General features: G+C 42.2%; 1 protein-coding gene across 4 annotated transcripts; it reads right to left on the reverse strand.

The window, feature by feature from the left end:
* Window positions 1–753: 753 nt before the first annotated feature.
* LOC139560094 (ubiquitin carboxyl-terminal hydrolase 14-like) lies at window positions 754–19552 on the reverse strand. Of its 4 annotated transcripts, none has more exons than XM_071376595.1 (16): window positions 19381–19552; window positions 18186–18331; window positions 18045–18077; window positions 7416–7520; window positions 6997–7100; window positions 6566–6624; window positions 6228–6358; window positions 5942–6022; window positions 5797–5861; window positions 5511–5625; window positions 5285–5350; window positions 5077–5169; window positions 4824–4952; window positions 4559–4622; window positions 4302–4409; window positions 754–1002 (listed from the first exon to the last, which is right to left on the reverse strand). In XM_071376595.1, exons 1-16 carry the CDS (start codon window positions 19394–19396, stop codon window positions 857–859), a joined length of 1461 nt encoding a protein of 486 aa, XP_071232696.1. In that variant the 5' UTR covers window positions 19397–19552; the 3' UTR covers window positions 754–856. The 4 variants fall into 4 exon arrangements, with proteins under 4 accessions (XP_071232696.1, XP_071232699.1, XP_071232697.1 ...); XM_071376598.1 differs by lacking the exon at window positions 19381–19552 and adding an exon at window positions 18793–18917; XM_071376596.1 differs by lacking the exon at window positions 18045–18077 and having other exon boundaries at window positions 19381–19534.
* Window positions 19553–20559: the final 1007 nt, after the last annotated feature.

Below are 20559 nucleotides of genomic sequence, written 5' to 3' on the forward strand. Positions count from 1 at the left end.
CCCCAAATGTATTTTAACTAGCACTTGACACCCCCATAACTATGGATGCAAGGACTGACCATCCATAATATCAGTGATCATTTAAGCATGTTCTAAGTCTATACATGGTTTGTTTACAATGGAGTAAGATCATTTGGGTTCTGATGTTAAAGTTGAGCTCAAGGCATATTAATAAAAGTCAAATTGATGTAGCAATCACATTTCCAATCAAAACGTTTGGTATAACAGTTTACTTTCACCATTTATGAAAAGCAATCAGTCAATAACTTAGAGAAACCGTCATAGGTCTCACACATCGTAGTTGGCAGGGTGGTGGTCAGGATAATTACAGTATGAGAGAAGCGTTAGTACCACAGCAGAGATGTTGAACTGCTCGTATGATGCAGGGGGGGGGGGGGGGGGTTCTCCAATACATTTTATTTGAAGGGAAGGTTCAGGGTATCTCAAGACACCTTAAAACAATGTTGCTTGGCCAAAGACTTTTCTGTACAAGCGGATTAGTTATATGACTACAGACAAGTACTATGACATTAGCACCTTGTTCAAGGCTTTAAAAATTATGTGTATAAAACATTTAATTAATGAAACTGCAGAACTAAATCTCGCAAAACCTCTCAAGGATCCAGTCCAGAGATTGCCTGGCTCTTATAATAAACCATTTAAAACCTTGCTTCGATAGATAAACTACCTCATGTTGATGCTGGATAGGTTCACAAGCATGTGTCAAGAAGTAAAAAAAAATAAGGTAATCAATTTTTGTAGACACCCAGAATTTATTGCACATCTACACAGAGTAGACAGTGCTTGGAAATGGCGTGTGTGTAGGTTGGCTAGATTTTATTTGTGTTAAGGTTGGTTACTGTTGCTCTTCAAGTATTTCCAGTCGTCTTGGTCCGTATAGTAGAACGTAGGCTATATGCCAGTCTCCTCCACCGGACAGCCTCAGTATATCTTCTGGAGATACCACGCTTACCTTGTCGTCGTCAAACTTCACCCACTCATCTATGATGGAAAAACATGGATGTATACAAAACATAAGTTATATTAATGACCTGATCCTCGAAAAAATGAATGTTAATTAATACAGTCGTTTGTATTACTCATGCAGAGTCTGCAATGCACAAGGTAAACAGCAATATTGGGCCGACTTCCACAACAAATAAGAGCGCGAAACGCGAGGCTAAACTTCTCTGATGTTTTGGTCCCGCAGCTATCACATGGCAGCAGAAAGTGTACATATGCATATACTCTAAGTGCATCATGTTGTATTGCGCTCGTCTGCAATATCGGGAGATCGTCCGGCTGCTATGTGGCAACGTCATATCGCCAAGCCTAAGTTTAAGGGATAGATCCCCAAAATCTATGTGTTCAGACCTCAAGCGGTCTACACATATCTGGGTCCATATCCCACACCCTCTGGTTGTGTTGAACTGACTGAGGTGAACTATTCCTTTAAAAAGGGATAGTTCACCCAAATTACATGTTGGTTTACTTACCCTGTAAGCAGTCTATAGACAAGGTATAACAGAAATCCATGCTTTGATTTAGTTTCCCTGGCACTTTCTACATGATAACGTTTTAGCCTTTGTGGTATGAATCCCATTCAAGTCATGGGACCGATATTAGCATGTTTCACTGCATCATTTTTTTTATTTTTTTTTATTTTTTACCGTTATTTTACCAGGTAAGTTGACTGAGAACACGTTCTCATTTGCAGCAACGACCTGGGGAATAGTTACAGGGGAGAGGAGGGGGATGAATGAGCCAATTGTAAACTGGGGATTATTAGGTGACCGTGATGGTTGAGGGCCAGATTGGGAATTTAGCCAGGACACCGGGGTTAACACCCCTACTCTTACGATAAGTGCCATGGGATCTTTAATGACCTCAGAGAGTCAGGACACCCGTTTAACGTCCCATCCGAAAGACGGCACCCTACACAGAGCAGTGTCCCCAATCACTGCCCTGGGGCATTGGGATCTTTGTTTAGACCAGAGGAAAGAGTGCCTCCTACTGGCCCTCCAACACCACTTCCAGCAGCACCTGGTCTCCCATCCAGGGACTGACCAGGACCAACCCTGCTTAGCTTCAGAAGCAAGCCAGCAGTGGTATGCAGGGTGGTATGCTGGTATCATGCCCAAATCACCCAAAAGTATCTCAAATAGATTAAGCTCAACAAAGTCACATACACTACATGACCTAAAGTATGTGGGTACCTGCTCATCGAACATCTCATTCTAAAATCATGGGCATTAATATGGAGTTGGTTCCCCCTTTGCTGCTATAACAGCCTCCACTCTTCTGGGAAGGCTTTCCACTAAATGTTGGAACATTGCTGCAGGGACTTGCTTCCATTCAGCCACAAGAGCATTAGTGAGGTCAGGCACTGATGTGGGGTAATTTAGGCCTGGCACTCAGTTGGCATTCCAATTCATCCCTAAAGTGTTCGATGGGGTTGAGGTCAGGGCTCTGTGCAGGCCAGTCAAGTTCATCCACACCAATCTTGACAAACCATTTCTGTATGGACCTCACTTTGTGCATGGGGCATTGTCATGCTGAAACAGGAAAGGGCCTTCCCCAAACTGCTGCCACAAAGTTGGAAGCACATAATCATCTAGAATGTCATTGTATGTTGTAGGATTAAGATTTCCCTTCACTGGAACTAAGGGGCCTAGCCCGAACCATGAAAAACAGCCCCAGACCATTATTCCTCCTCAACCAAACTTTAGTTGGCACTATGCATTCAGGCAGGTAGCATTCTCCTGGCATCCGCGAGATAATTTGCCTACATGTTTTTTTGTGTGCATATTGGCCTAGCCTATTTTTTGTATTTATTAAGGATCCTGGGTTACAGCAACATTAAAGCAGTTATATACAATAAAAATAAAAACACTTTCCACAAAACATTAAGTGTGCCCCCTCAGGCCACTACTATACTTTTGTGCCTGTGTGTGTCTCTTCACAGTCCCCGCTGTTCCATAAGGTGTATTTTTATCTGTTTTTTAAAATCTGATTCTACTGCTTGCATCAGTTACCTGATGTGGAATAGAGTTCCATGTAGCCATGGCTCTATGTAGCACTATTTACCACTTGAGGAAGTGGGAACTCAAAACACAAAGACATTAACTACCATTGTTGCTGAGTCGGTGGTGGACAGCAGTAAGGCGAGCTCCATCTGGTAGGTAGCCAGGACTGTGGTAGATTGAACTGCATTGCCCCCTATCGGTCATACGCAGGATCATATCGGAATTGTGAGTTCGTCATTTTATAATTTCATTTCTATGATCGTTTTAACACTTTAAAAAAATTGCAGTTTAAACGTCAAGAAATGTTTTACATTTCTCACATCCTAGTCAGTAGGCTACGCTTGCTCTTATCAGAACGCATCTCTCCCTTCACTCCGTGTGCAAAGGGGGGAGCGGGGGTGAGAGCCATCAGCGAAATATGGACAGGGCAGATAATTAACCTGACAAAAGAATGGCTTTAGGACCCAAAAAAGCTGCAGGAATATTGTGTAGCCTAATCACCGAAATTACTCACGTAAGCAAAATTGCTGAAGAGGGCAATGTCAGGTGTCAATAATTTTCAGGTTATCGTCCCAGCTCTAGTGACTGTTGATGTCTATCAAATTGTATAGGTTACCTTGCTCTCTCCACTCTCTCCCCTGGCAACGGCCTGTCTAGCACACTACGTGCACACCCATGATGTGCACACACATGACGTGCATGTGGATAGCTCTAACATCTTGAAAGTGGCCCAGTATTATTTCATGTTCAAATTAATTTCTTGTGCCATGATTGCAACAATTAAGCAGCGGCACAATATAACGGTAACACTGTAGTCATCTACGTCGCATTTTTTAAGACCTTTGAAAACAAAATGTAATACATTAAGACTTAAGGCCTTTAAATCAGATAAATAATGTAATACAATAAGACTTTTTAAGGACTCGCGGACACCCTGTGAATGGAATTTGTGCCCCAAATGCAAAAACGTTAGCATGTGGAAACAGTGCAAAACCAAAAACGGTGCTAGGGAAACTAAAACAAAGCATGGATTGCCATCACATCTTGTCCATAGACTGCTTACAGGGTAAGGAAACCAACATACCATTTTGTAATTTGGATGAACTATCCCTTTAAGGAGCAGACTGACATCTATGAATCATGTCGATTGACTGACCTCTTATACAGCCTCTCATTGTCTGACTGTATGCTTTGATGAAGGTCTACTGTGACTGAAAACATTTCACATTAAATGACTGTGTGCAGAGACTCTTTTCTTAATGCTATCGAGGTCACCTTCTTTCCTCTTGACCCAGGCAACGTAGTGTCCGGAGGAGCTGGATCTGCCCTGGTGTGTCAGCACTCCCTGCAGGTCGTAGTAGCCACTGTTGTTAGAGCCCAGGTCTGCAGGCAATAGACAGGCACACGCTTAGAAACATATTCCTTAAGTTACAGTGTGTAACAACCTATCCCTTACACGTGTGTGTGAATGACTGACTGATGCCTTGTTTGTAGAGGCAGGCCACAAATCCATATGATGTAAAGTAACCAACCGTCATCGAATGAAAAGGGCTCGTATTTCACTTCTTTCGGCTCGTCTCCCACTTTCTTCTCCACCTGTTTGATGCACAAAGGGAGCAATGTAAGCTACACGGACTACACTAATGTTCGTTCACACTGAGTTACTTTGTTTGGTCAGGGAACAACACTGAGCAATATATTTCTTGGAGGTTTAGGTTTATTTCGTAGAGTATACATTTGCAGTTCAAAGCTGAATTGCAAGAGACAAAGTAGACAAGTAATTCAATTCATTTCTACCTTCTGCGACTGTTTCTCCAGCTTCTTGTCCTCAATCTCCTTGAACTTTGACCTAACAGCCACCATCTTCTCCTGCAGCCCCGAGGTACACAGCTCATACACATCCAGCATCAGTGGGAACTTTACATCCTGGAACATTAAGTCAATGGGGGGAAAAAAACATCAAGACAATATTCTTTGTTCCACTTGCAACAGTATTCTGATGATAATCCCATCGATTAGGAGGACATTCCTATAACATCAGAATACATACCTTTAGGACTTTGGCATTGACAGACTCCTTCTCTTTGTAGAAAAATCTAACCATCTGAATGGTTAGGTAGGCAGGGAGGCGGCTGACTTTAGACTAGACGAAGAAAGGGAGACCAAGTGAACCAACCAACTAAAAGAACATAACAATAAAACAAATGTCACACCCTCTCAGTGGTTTATAAAAACCTTAGGGGCCATGCCAAACTTACAGATTTTATGTACAGGGCATTTCTTTGCAAAGACGGAGACAGCTTGGTGATTTCTTCCTGCAGTCTCTGAAGAGAAAGAAACAGAGAGACATGATGGGATTAGATCGGTGTTGCTATGGTGACAGACCACATTGGAGACATCACGGTGTGCGTGCGCGCTGTGTATGTGTGCGTATGCGTCTGTGTTCCTGTGCATGTGATTGTGAGTTGCAGTGGTACTACTCACCAGCCTGAGGCCAGTGGCCAGGTACTTGACCTCCTGGTTGATGAAACAGCTGAGTTGGAGCTGGCTCTCTTTACCTTTGGCTGGCTCCTCGTCCTCAGACTCTGTACATTTCATACTGTGGAGAGGGGTTAAGGAAGGAACTGAGAGAGAGAAAGAAAACTTATTCTTGGGAGAGAGCAAAGGTTTGTTTAAATAATATACCAATTTGGAAGCCATTCTCCATTCCCTAATAGATCATACACTCATCTGAACTTAAATTGATCAGATGTTCAGACTGCAAGGATACGTGGTTTCGTACTCCACTCCAAAATACTGGTCAATGAAGTTCTTCTTGGCAGCTCCACTCTCAGTCTGGAGGAGGAAGAGAAGGTTCGGACAACATTCACATCTGTAACTAGCTTGACAGCTTACATACTTGCATTTCCACATACTTCTATGGGAGAATCGGTGTCTTGTGGCTCCAACTTCTGCTGAAGGACCCTCATCATCTGCAACCAGCACTCGTTGGCATCCTAGAGAGGGGCAGAAATTGACAAATTAAGCTCATTTCTACTCTTCAGACCACTTTTAGTATAAACAAAAACGACAAAAAACATAGCAATCAATGTGGTTCATTGGAGTAGAGGATGTGCAGTACTGAGAAGTACCAAGCAGTAATAGCAAAGCGGCATCTTCTGATGGTGAGTGACTGGTGCCAGCCAGGGGCCATGGTCTCACCTGCTGGAGGTACTGTCCCTGGTCTCCCTTCTCAGCGAACTGGGGGAAGGCCATGTGCAGAAACTGCAGCAGGATGATAGGGGGTATGCTGGAGGAGGTCTTGTCCATGGTCTTGTAGAGGTCACGGAGGGCTGAGGAGGGGAATACAATGGTCATTTAGCAGACGCCTCTTTCATCCAAAGCAGTTCATGGTATGTGGCCCACAACGCTGGTGTAGCCAGCACCATGCCCTGACTCACCGAGTCATACTATTACCATCTACAATAGCAGATAACAAAAAAGGCAGTGGCACAATGATATAAAAACAACATACAGAGACAGAAAGGGAAATGACAGACCTGCTGTGATGTACTGGGATGGTGCACTGGCCCCAGAGGACCGCAGAGCACCTGTATACCTGTAGAGGGAGACAGAGGGATAATAAGTAAGCGCAAAGCCAGCCAAACAGGGACAGGCAGATACTTTCATAGCAGGAATCAACATAATGCATAGGCTATTACTGTTGACCAAATAATGGTTTTCGAACAACCAAAAAATCTGCAGGAATGTTGTGTAACAAAATCACTGACCATCGGTAAGGCAATGTGGATGTCTGTAATTTTCGGTTTATCATCCCAACTCTAATGAAGCCTGTGTGATCTAATTGTCAGTTGTATCATTGAGTAGATATCAAATGAATAAGAAACCTATTTTATCATCAACGCTATAGATCCGACAAACGTTGGTTGCATCTTCACAGATTGGCGTTAATGCAATTTCAAGGGCCCACCTTCCGAGGGCTCCTTTGAGCTCTGGCACGGAGCGAAGACACTGCACTGTAGCGTTCATATAGCAGGTGTTGCCCAGGTTGGTCAATCCGCAAGGCATCTCCATCTACACATCGGATCAGACAAAAAGCAAAATTGGGTTAGTTTCTCTGACTGCCTGCGCTGGCAAACCCAGGCAGCATCGATTCCGTTAAAACAAACACACATCCAACGACTAAGTCATACATTGTACAATCTCAATTTCCATCAGGGCTAGTAGAAATGACAGACATCTGTGCCCGTTCATAGCACTACTGTGCAAGGCATAGCCTGAACATATCATACAGTTCCAGACAGACAGACTAGACACTGGCCCTGAGAACCAGCTAGAAAACAGTACTCGACATAGCTATTAAGAGCCAGCTAGTAAACATTAACTCACAGCTGAGGCCAGCTGGTCTTCAGTCATGTCCTCAACAAACATGGGCCTGACTGCAGGCTCCTCAGGCAGGGCCTCGGCTGAGCCCATCATCAACAGAGTCATCCCCTGGGGAGGAGAGAGGAGGAAACGTATCCCATGTCACATTGCGTTCCATCGGATAACTGGCGATGGTAATCGCCAGCAGCATTAGGTTAGATAACATGCATCATAACACCACCCCACTAAAATGACTATGAAATCAGCCAATATATCATAGCCTACTTTGCATAATACTGACGTCGATAGTAGGGCCGGGACGACACTTGTAACGCGATACTCGCTAATCTCGTGGCAAGGAAACAAAACACGAAGCGGATTTGACTTCTTTAGGAAAATTGCCTTAATGTTGGAAACAAACATTATGTTGTCATCCAGTGTCACATATCTATTTTTTCAAGCAATAGCACACAATATTTTACATACAGCAGGTTTTTAAAGGACCAAAGAGTTATAAATGCTTCGTGTTTTCATTATTGCCATGGAAAAAATATTGCGATACTGGTATCGTCATAGCCCTTACAGATAAGAAATAATCTGAAAAAAATGGATAATAATAATAATTTTTCTTAAATCAGTCGATGTGCCTTTGAGCAAGGCACACTGCCCTATCCCATTTGGACATGAGGAATACCTATGTAAGAATGCTGTTCATTGACTACAGCTCAGCCTTAAACACCATAGTACCCTCGAACCTCATCATTAAGCTCAGGGCTCTGCGTCTGAACCTCGCCCTGTACAACTGGTTCCTGGACTTCTTGACGGGCCGCCCCCAGGTGGTGAAGATAAGCAATAACCCCACCTCAACATAGGGGTCCCACAAGGGTGAGTGCACAGCCCCCTCCTGTATGCCCAACAAAATGAAGCAGCTGATAGTGGACTTCAGGAGACAGCGGAGGGAGCACGCCCCGAACCACATCGACGAGGCCACAGTGGAGAGGGTGAAAAGCTTCAAGTTCCTCGGCATTAACATCCCTGACAATCTGAAATGGTCCACACAGACAGTATGGTGAAGGCAGCGCAACAGCACCTCTTCAACCTCAGCAGGCTGAAAAATTTGACTTGCCCCCTAATACCCACAAACTTTTACAGATGCACCATTGAGAGCATCCTGTCGGGCTGTATCACCGCCTGGTACAACAACTGCACCGTCCGCAAACCGCAGGGCTCTCTAGAGGGGGGTGCTGTCTGCCCAACTGGCCAAGAAGTTCAAGGACCTCCGCCACCCGCGCTACCATCCAGAAGGCGAGGTCAGTACAGGTGCATCAAAACTGTGACCGACAGACTGAAAAACAGCTTCTATCGCTAAGCCATCAGACTGTTAAAGTCACCACTAGCCAGCCTCCACCCAGTCCCCTGCCCTGACCTTTAGTCACTGTCACTAGTCAGCTACCACCCAGTTACTCAACCCTACACCCTAGAGGCTGCTGACCTCTGTACATAGGCATGAAACACTTTTGTCACTTTAATAATGTTTACATACCATTTAACCGAATTCATATGCATATACTGTATTCCAGTCAAGGCCTATCCTATTTAACTATTGCTGTACATATACTATTCTATCCTACGTATTTTTCAGATATACCATATATTCTATCCATTTACTGTCCATACATCCCATCAAAGTTGTGATGTGTCCATTTTGGTGTCCGAAACATATTTTCAATATTGTAAAAAATACTTTTATAAACACTGCATTATAAGACTTAACCTTCCCCTATATATCAGCTTATTTTAATTTATTTCACCTTTATTTACCCAGGTAGGCTAGTTGAGAACAAGTTCTCATTTGCAACTGCGACCTGGCCAAGATAAAGCATAGCAATTTGACACATACAACAACACAGTTACACATGGAATAAACAAAACATACAGTAGAAAAATAAGTCTACATGCAAATGAGGTGAGATAAGGGAGGTAAAGGCAAAAAAAAAGGCCATGGTGGCGAGGTAAATACAATATAGCAAGTAAAACACTGGAATGGTAGATTTGCAGTGGAAGAATGTGCAAAGTAGAAATAGAAATAATGGGGTGTAAAGGAGCAAAATAAATAAATACAGTAGGGGAAGCGGTTGTTTGGGCTAAATTATAGATGGGCTATGTACAGGTGCAGTAATCTGTGAGCTGCTCTGACAGCTGGTGCTTAAAACTAGTGAGGGAGGTAAGTGTTTCCAGCTTCATAGATTTTTGCAGTTCGTTCCAGTCATTGGCAGCAGAGAACTGGAAGGAAAGACGACCAAAGGAGGAATTGGCTTTGGGGGTGACCAGTGAGATATACCTTCTGTAGCGCGTGCTACGAGTGGGTGCTGCTATGGTGACCAGTGAGCTGAGATAAGGCAGAGCTTTAACTAGCAGAGACTTGTAGATAACCTGTAGCCAGTGGGTTTGGCGTTGAGTATGAAGCGAGGGCCAACCAACGAGAGCGTACAGGTCGCAATGGTGGGTAGTGTATGGGGCTTTGGTGACAAAACGGATGGCACTGTGATAGACTGCATCCAGTTTGTTGAGGAGAGTGTTGGAGGCTATTTTATAGATGACATCACCGAAGTCGAGGATCGGTAGGATGGTCAGTTTTACGAGGGTATGTTTGGCAGCATGAGTGAAGGATGCTTTGTTGCGATATAGGAAGCCGATTCCAGATATAATTTTGGATTGGAGATGCTTAATGTGAGTCTGGAAGGAGAGTTTACAGTCTAACTAGACACCTAGGTATTTGTAGTTGTCCACGTATTCTAAGTCAGAGCCGTCCAGAGTAGTGATGCTGGACGGGCGAGCAGGTGCGAGCAGTGATCGATTGAATAGCATGCATTTAGTTTTACTTGTATTTAAGAGCAGTTGAAGGCCACAGAAGGAGAGTTGTATGGCATTGAAGCTCGTCTGGAGGTTAGTTAACACAGTGTCCAAAGAGGGGCCAGAAGAATACAGAATGGTGTCGTCTGCGTAGAGGTGTATCAGAGAATCACCAGCAGCAAGAGCAACATCATTGATGTATACAGAGAAGAGTCAGCCCGAGGATTGAACCCTGTGGCACCCCCATAGAGACTGCCAGAGGTCCGGACAACAGGCCCTACGATTTGACACATTGAACTCTATCAGAGAAGTAGTTGGTAAACCAGGCGAGGCAATCATTTGAGAAACCAAGGCTGTTGAGTCTGCCAATAAGAATGTGGTGATTGACAGAGTCGAAAGCCTTGGCCAGGTCGATGAATACGGCTGCGCAGTAATGTCTCTTATCGATGGCGGTTATGATGTCGTTTAGGACCTTGAGCGTGGCTGAGGTGCACCCATGACCAGCTCTGAAACCAGATTGCATTATAAGAGTATTCATTACGAATAATAGGAATTTAGGGAGCTATAGAGCTAATAAACTCCTCTGGCATAATTGTGAGGGTATCTGTATGGATCAGGTATTCCCAAACTGGGGTACTCGTACGCAATGCCGTCGGGGTATGCCAAATAAAATTATTCACATAAAAAAATATATATAATTTTTTTAACTCTTCACATTTTCAAACAGTACATTTATATTTTCCAACGGGGCTACACATTTGGGTGAGTTTTTTTTCCTTGCCTGAGTAGCCTCGTTTCACTGCCAAAATTAAAATTAAACCATCTGGTGTTCAGAGAAATAACAACACAATGTCAAATACAGGTAGCCTAGTCAAATAATTAACATCCAATCACATTAACAGTTACTCTCCCACGGAAAACCTTCACTCTTGTGCAGACATTTTGAAACGAAACATGACAATTTGAAAAATAAGCCACGGGAGAATTAAGATGACTTGAGTAGTAAGACATGTATAAAAGCAACAGATACCAATAAAAACGAAGGGGCTAGAAGGGTCTTATATGGTGAGCTACCGAGTGGCTAGGACAGGCAAGCCCCATACTATTGGGGAGGACTTAATTCTTCCTGCTGCCGTGGATATGGCTGGATTTCTGGATAGGGCTGCGTTGAGGTTCTTGCCTTGGCAAATTGCGCTGTTAAGACACTGATGCCCTTTGCAACCACGTACCTATGTGAGAGTGGATTCTCAGTCCTCACTAGCATTAAAACTAAATACAGGCACAGACTGTGTGTGGAATTTTTTTTAAGACTGAGACTCTCTCTAATACAACCCAACATTGCAGAGTTATGTGCATCTTTTCAAGCACACCGTTCTCAACCTGTGGCGAATTATTCACAATTGTTGATGAACAAATAAAGTTATGTAAGATGGCTAAATAAAGAGCAAAAGTATTATTATTAGTGCCCTGGTGCTATAAGAGCTCTGTCACGTCCCACTAGCAGGTTTGTGACAAAAACTCACTCATTCATATGTTTAATAAATGTATCGTATAGTGTGTGTGTGGTAGGCTGACAATGATGGCAAAAAACAACATTTGAGAGTGCACTGACCCTGGTGCTAGAGGGGGTATGCAGCTGGAGGTTGAATGTGTGAAGGGGTACGGGACTATAAAAAGTTTGGGAACCACCTGTATAGATAAATAAAAATAATGGTGAGGATCCTAAACTTCATTACATTTTTATGCTTGAAAGACTTCTGTCCCTACAATGGGATGTTATTCAATATAAACAGACATTCATGAGCCATTTCAGACCATAATACTTTGCGATAGTAACGACCGTATATTGCATCGGAAAGAAGATTCAGAAGGACCCCCACATAGCGCAGAAAGGTCAGTAAGTCTCCCCTAAAATGATAATTTCACCTTTTCGATCACTGATGCACTATGATACAAAATCCTGTGGCACACAGTAAAATACCTCAAAGAATAATTGTAGAATGTGGTTTTATTTTAAAATGGCATATTTGATGTGAAAGATACAATTACCTTGATCTACAGCTTCTTAATGGTATTTTTTCCATATGTGGCCAAGCAATTGCCTGTAGAATAAGTTAACTGTTTGTCATACAGAGTAACGATTATGTCATTCTGTTTAACTGTTATACCACGTCATTCGTTACTCCGCATGACAGTTTTTCTATTCTTAAGCTTTTAGGGAATGTAGTGTATATTTGTACGTTTCATTAGTACCATATGTATCTTTATGTGTTAAGGTATATTTTGTCTATGTATTACATAGTGAAAAACAAAAGTAATGACAACATGGTAATTATTATTATTTATTTTTTTGTGAAGGAGCCACCAGCTCTTACAGTTAGGTAAATACCACATGGCAGTAATATGAAAGACCAGCAATGAAGAAGACATTCACAAACTTTGTGGAAAAAACAAAAGACAGGAACAAGGCAGGATCTGAACAGAAGCCTGAATCAAAAACTCGACATGCTCGCCAAGCACCATTTCATCTGGCTTCATCAAGTTGAGAAGTGCCTAAATCTTAAGGAAATCATCAGTGACAATGAAGTAGTTCTTCACATGAACTTCAGAAAACTATGCATGTAAAATGCAAACAGAGGTTCAGGCTTTCATTTTGGTGGAGCAGAAAGCAGGCCACCATACAGTTGAAGTTGGAAGTTTACATACACTTAGGTTGGAGTCATTAAAACTTGTTTTTCAACCACTTCAAATTTCTTGTTAACAAACTATAGTTTTGGCAAGTCGGTTAGGACATCTACTTTGTGCATGACAAGTAATTTTTCCAACAATTGTTTCCAGACAGATTATTTCACTGTATCACAATTCCAGTGGGTCAGAAGTTTACATACACTAAGTTGACTGTAACTTTAACAGCTTGGAAAATTCCAGATAATGATGTCATGGCTTTAGAAGCTTCTGATAGGCTAATTGACATCATTTGAGTCAATTGGAAGTGTACCTGTGGATGTATTTTAAGGCCTACCTTCAAACTCAGTGCCTCTTTGCTTGACATCATGGGAAAATCAAAAGAAATCAGCCAAGATCTCAGAATTTTTTCTTTAGACCTCCACAAGTCTGGTTCATCCTTGGGAGCAATTTCCAAACGCCTGAAGGTACCACGTTCATCTGTACAAACAATAGTACGCAAGAATAAACACCATGGGACCACGCAGCTGTCATACCGCTCAGGAAGAAGATGCGTTCTGTCTCCTAGAGATGAACGTACTATGGTGTGAAAAGTGAAAATCAATCCCAGAACAGCAGCAAAAGGACCTTGTGAAGATGCTGGAGGAAACAGGTACAAAAGCATCTATATCCACAGTAAAACGAGTCCCATATCGACATAACCTGAAAGGCCGCTCAGCAAGGAAGAAGCCACTGCTCCAAAACCGCCATAAAAAAAGCTAAACTACGGTTTGCAACTGCACATGGGGACAAATATCGTATTTTTGGAGAAATGTCCTCTGCTCTGATGAAACAAAAATAGAACTGTTTGGCCATAATGACCATCGTTATGTTTGGGGGACGCTTGCAAGCCGAAGAACACATGATGTATGATGACCAACCATTCATTGGCCAAGTCCTTGATCCAGTGGGGAATGAAATTGAGGTGAGCTGCAGGAGACAAACGTTGGGAAGAACGCAGACATGTGGCCAGAAGCGATGTGATCTTTTACTAGTTATCTGACGTGAAAGCAGTCACCTCAGAGCCAGAGCCATCCACCAATCGCAGTTCAAAACTACACAGCCCTGACTGGGAACAATTCAAAGAGGTGATAACTCAAAGGCTCCACCTAAAACAGGGAGAGTTCACCACAGACTGGGTATTTTGTATCTTGACTTAAAGTGATGGTTAGAAGGCCATGTAAGAGAAGTCAAATGTGAAGAGAAAATAAAGTTATTTAAAAAATTGTTACGCATTTAAGTTTTAAACCAACATTCCAAATGATAAACATGGTGTCATTATTTCATATCATCCTCAGTCTTGTCAGTAGGATAAGATGCCAACCAGGATTTTGTTCATTCGATTTTCAATCCAAGTTCATCACATTTTGCTGAGAATGTTATTCAATCAAAATGCTATACTTTTCAATGATTCAAAATGAATTGATCTTGACTTCATGGGGCGGAAGGTAGCCTGACGGGTAGGAGCGTTAGGCCAGTAAACGAAAGTTTGCTGGATCGAATCCCCGAGCTGACAAGGTAAAAATCTGTTGTTCTGTCCCTGAGCAAGGCAGCTAACCCACTGTTCCCAGGGCGCCGATGTGGATGTCGATTAAGGCAGCCCCCCGCACCTCTCTGATTCAGAGGGGTTGGGTTAAATGTGGAAGACACATTTCAGTTGAATGCATTCAGTTGTACAACTGACTAGGTATCCTCTTTCCCTTCATGTCATATTAATTAGGAGTTCTCATATGCCTTTTCTCAATTTACCTTACATATAAAATTAAGACTAACTGCCAGTGCCTCTCATTTTATAAGTACATGTTTGTTGCTGGGACAGTCTAAGGATCATCCCATGTGGAATCTCACAGTATGTCATTCGATATAACGATGCCACAGTCAGACGGTGTAAAGCAGGTTCTCTACGTCATTTACATAATTTTGTTTAATCAAGCAGAGGAAACAATAACAATCTTTAACCCTTTACAGAAAATACTTATTCGAAATTGTTCAGCTTTTTTCACTTTTGAGTATGACATTTTGGGTGCTAAAATGTTCAGAGAAAGGTCAAAATGTATGATATTAATTATGATGTGATTTTGATTTTCGAAGCAGTACATGTTTGTTGAGATACAATTACTATCTATAAACAGCTGAACGCTAAGACAATCCATTATTGTTACACCGAATGACATTCATGGAGAAATAATGATTCAAAATTAAAATGCATGGATTATATTTTCAGTGACTAAATCTTGTGTATGTACACTACCAGTCAAAAGTTGACACACCTACAATGTTGTTTATTTTTACTATTTTCTATAGTGAAGACATCAAAACTATGAAATAACACATATGGAATCATGTAGTAAACAAAAAAGTGTTAAATCCCAAAATATTTTTGATTTTTCAAAGTAGGAACCCTTTGCCTTGATGACAGCTTTGCTAACTCTAGGCACTCTCAACCAGCTTCATGGGGTAGTTACCTGGAATGCATTTCAATTAATAGGTGTGCCTTGTTAAAAGTTAATATATGGTAGTTCTTTCCTTCGCAATGCGTTTGAGCCAATCAGTTGTGTTGTGACAAGGTAGGGGTGGGTATACAGAAGATAGCCCTATTTGGTAAAAGACCAAGTCCATATTATGGCAAGGACAGCTCAAATAAGCAAAGAGAAATGACAGTCCATTACTTTAGACATTAAGGTCAGTCAATACGGAACATTAAGAACTTTGAAAGTTTCTTCAAGTGCAGTCGCAAAAACCATCAAGCGCTGTGATGAAACTGGCTCTCATGAGGACCGCCACAGGAAAGAAAGACCCAGAGTTACCTCTGCTGCAGAGGATAAGTACATTAGAGTTAACTGCACCTAAGAATGTAGCCCAAATAAATGGTTCAGCGTTCAAGAAACAGACACATCTCAACATCAACTGTTCAGAGGACACTGCGTGAATCAGGACTTCATATTCGAATTGCTGCAAATAAAACTCTACTAAAAGACACCATTAAGAAGAAGAGACTTGCTTGGGCCACGAAACACAAGCAATGGACACTAGACCGGTGGAAATCTGTTATTTTGGTCTGATGAGTCCAAATTCGAGACTTTTGGTTCCAACCGCCGTGTCTTTGTGAGACACAGAGTAGGTGAATGGATGATCTCTGCATGAGTGGTTCCCACCGTGAAGCATGGAGGAGGAGGTGTGATGGTGTGGGAGTGCTTTGCTGGTGACACCGTCTGATTTATTAAGAATTCAAAGCACACTTAACCAGCATGGCTACCACAGCATTCTGCATCAGATGACCTGGCCTCCACAATAACCTGACCTTAACCAAAATTAGATGGTTTGGGATGAGTTGGACCGCAGAGTGAAGGAAAAGCAGCGAATAAGTGCTCAGCATATGTGGGAACTCCTTCAAGACTGTTGGAAAAGCATTCTAGGTGAAGCTGGTTGAGAGAATGCCAGGAGTGTGCAAAGCTGTCATCAAGGCAAAGGGTGGCTACTTTGAAGAATCTCAAATATTTTGGGATTTGTTTAACACTTTTTTGGTTACTACATGATTGAATGTGTTATTTAATCTACAATGTAGAAAATAGTAAAAATAAAGAAAAACCTTGAATGAGTAGGTGTGTCCAAACTTTTCACTGGTACTGTATACAGTGGGGGAAAAAAGTATTTAGTCAGCCACCAATTGTGCAAGTTCTCCCACTTAAAAAGATGAGAGAGGCCTGTAATTTTCATCATAGGTACACTTCAACTATGACAGACAAGATGAGAAAAAAAAATCCAGAAAATCACATTGTAGGATTTTTAATGAATTTATTTGCAAATTATGGTGGAAATTAAGTATTTGGTCACCTACAAACAAGCAAGATTTCTGGCTGTCACAGACCTGTAACTTCTTCTTTAAGAGGCTCCTCTGTCCTCCACTCGTTACCTGTATTAATGGCACCTGTTTGAACTTGTTATCAGTATAAAACACCTGTCCACAACCTCAAACAGTCACACTCCAAACTCCACTATGGCCAAGACCAAAGAGCTGTCAAAGGACACCAGAAACAAAATTGTAGACCTGCACCAGGCTGGGAAGACTGAATCTGCAATAGGTAAGTAGCTTGGTTTGAAGAAATCAACTGTGGGAGCAATTATTAGGAAATGGAAGACATACAAGACCACTGATAATCTCCCTCGATCTGGGGCTCCACGCAAGATCTCACCCCGTGGGGTCAAAATGATCACAAGAGCAGTGAGCAAAAATCCCAGAACCACACGGGGGGACCTAGTGAATGACCTGCAGAGAGCTGGGACCAAAGTAACAAAGCCTACCATCAGCAAGGGCATTGAAGATGAAACGTGGCTGGGTCTTTCAGCATGACAATGATCCCAAACACACCGCCCGGGCAACGAAGGAGTGGCTTCGTAAGAAGCATTTCAAGGTCCTGAAGTGGCCTAGCCAGTCTCCAGATCTCAACACCATAGAAAATCTTTGGAGGGAGTTGAAAGTCCGTGTTTCCCAGCAACAGCCCCAAAACATCACTGCTCTAAAGGAGATCTGCATGGAGGAATGGGCCAAAATACCAGCAACAGTGTGTGAAAACCTTGTGAAGACTTACAGAAAACGTTTGACCTCTGTCATTGCCAACAAAGGGTATATAACAAAGTATTGAGCTAAACTTTTGTTATTGACCAAATACTTATTTTCCACCATAATTTGCAAATAAATTCATTAAAAATCCTACAATGTGATTTTCTTTTCTCATTTTGTCTGTCATAGTTGAAGTGTACCTATGATGAACATTACAGGCCTCATCTTTTTAAGTGGGAGAACTTGCACAATTGGTGGCTGACTAAATACTTTTTTGCCCCACTGTATATAAAAGAACTTAACTAGCATGTTTGATATAATTGCACTGTTGGAGCTAGGAACACAAGCATTTCTCTACACCCGCAATAACACCTGCTAAATATGTGTATGCAACCAATAACATTTCATTTGCTCCATACTATTATGGCTAGCCCTGTAAAACAACACATTTTACTGCACCTATCCAGTGTGTGTGACATTTTTATTATTTCATACCAAACTCAGACTATACTTACATTCTTCAATTTGATGTTTCCCCAATCATCATCCTAAAAATATATACACAAATGATTAAGTATAATTGGAAATAATTTATGTATTGATTACCTGTGGTCCAAATTCATTGATTGTAAACTAAAACGTGACAGCAACTTTACCTTGAGTGTGCCTCCCTTGACCATAACCTTCTGTCTCTCTGGTTGTACCCCTGACAAGGCAAAGAGCTGAGCCTTGAAGACCATGGGAGGTTCTTCTGTGTTCAGCTCTATTGCATCAAACTTCTCCTTTCCCCATTTCACATTCACTTAGGAAATAAAAGAGAAACAAAAACACAGGTATATGTGAATACCAAGCCGGCATCTGGGAGTGGAGGGCATCTCTGATATATCATGTCTTGTCAAGTCATGAATGATACAGCACTATCATATGTTATAGTGATAACCTTTGTGATGCAGAGAATGGCTTGAAATAGGAGTCGAATGTTTTGGTTATGTTAGTCTTGATCACCTCATATGCTAACGTTAGCTAGCTAGATTTTAGGGATAATGAAGGCTGGCAAGCTTCCTTGATGTGCACAGGTAACTACCTTTTTCAGTTACACTGTTTTAACATTAAGTACATCCATAATGTTAACGTTAGCCGAACATAAGCAAGTGAACAACTGCGGCTACCGTTACTGTGCTGATAAAGCGTTAGCATACTAGCTAATCTGTAGCTAGCTAAGTCATCTTACTAAGTGCCATAACTATCTTGCTAACTAGTTACCTTGCTAGCAAAAGAATCACACAAAACTCCATACATTTAGTGGTAACCAATTGGCTAACGTTTGACTAAGTACTTATTTAGCTACAGCTGGTCCCAAAAAAAACGTGCTAACGTTGCAGCAGTTTTCATAGCTGGATAGACTCTGTGACAGTTCAAAGCTGGCTGGTTTAGTAGTTAGCAGGCTAACGCAGTTAGCTAAATATTGACGTGAATTCAGGAAGTTAGTGATGCTGATGGAATTTGTTAGCATAACACAACATATGTACGTTAGTAGCTAGATACCGTAGGCTAAATTAGTTAATTATTTTGGTAGTTATGTCCACAAAACCAACACTGATCTGGTTTAGCTAGTAAATAGTTGGTTAGTTTCTCATATTGTATTTTCTTAAAATCGGAGAGAACACTCCCGAATCGTTTATTTTTGTCGGGCAGCTCGCTAGTTGGTGACAACGATTTACTTTACGGCCTATGATGCTAACTTGCTAGTGTGTTCGCTAGCGTTCCAATAGTGATCACTAAAACACGTGTATAAATAGTTCCGGAAAAAGTATTATCAAGGGAAGTGGTCACCTTATAGGGTTAACATACCTGAAAACACGGGCATATTTCAGTCGCCGGGACGCGAATTCGCTGTCTGGTGCAGGTGGCTACGATAGGTTTCTGACTAGCTACTCCGTCACCGAACTTCATTTAAGCAGCTCGCACAATGACGCTGCAACTGCATGCCAGTGTGCACGCTGAAACATTATCGATGCGCTCTGCCTGCAGCTATCCAGCCTGGTTCAAATACTATTTTTGTAATCTCATCAAATTCCCACATCAGACACAGCCGATTTAATTGTACATTTTTTTAATAATAAAAAAAAAATACTCACCTAAAATAATTTCACCGCTTCCGTCTCCAAGGTTGACTCTCCTGATGACACTCATGAATCATGATCGGTAGAAAACTGACCAAATCCCTAGCCTAAATCTACACACTTGTTAAATTCCAAGCCTGGGAAACTCGTTTCCACCTCCTCCCCCTGCGCGGACGACTTGGACATCCACTCAGCCTACTGAGTCCACTGGTCTCAATCACACAGAACTACCCTACATTTTGACCTCTTTCTCCAGATAAAATCCAGCGACAAGTGAGGTCCAGCCACAAGACAACCTGCCCACTCGACCCAATCCCCTCTTACCTTCTCCATCTCTGGAGACTCCCATTCCTCACTTCCCTCATCCCTGACTGCACCCCCTCTGACTTCAAGAAAGCCACAGTCGCTCCCCTCAAGAAACGAACATCTGACCCCTCCAATGTCAAAAACTACAGACCGGTATCCCTTTTCTTTCCAAACCACTTGAGCATGCTCTCTGACCAATACTCTCATTATCTCTCAGAATGAACCTCTTGACCCTAACCAGTCAAGCTTCAAGACAGGTCAATCAACTGAGACTGCTCTTCACACTTTCACAGATATCTATCCACTGCCTTCGACACTGAACCATCAGATCCTCCTCTCCAACCTCTCGGGGCTGGGCGTCTCAGGCGCTGCACACTCCCGGATTGGGCACAGAAAACAGCAGAGACACCATGAGACACCAAGAGACACCATGTTGTGGTGTCTCTCGTCGTGATGTGTGTTTTGTCCTATATTTTTATTTTTAAATTGAGCCCTGGTAGGTAGAGACAACTATGCTCAAACCCTACATCCCAACCAGAGAACTCCATTCCGCCACCTCTGGTCTCTTGGCCATCCCACCCCTACGGGAGGTCAGCTCCCA

Source organism: Salvelinus alpinus, chromosome 30 (assembly GCF_045679555.1).
Source record: "Salvelinus alpinus chromosome 30, SLU_Salpinus.1, whole genome shotgun sequence".
In the NCBI taxonomy this organism is placed as follows: Eukaryota; Metazoa; Chordata; class Actinopteri; order Salmoniformes; family Salmonidae; genus Salvelinus; species Salvelinus alpinus.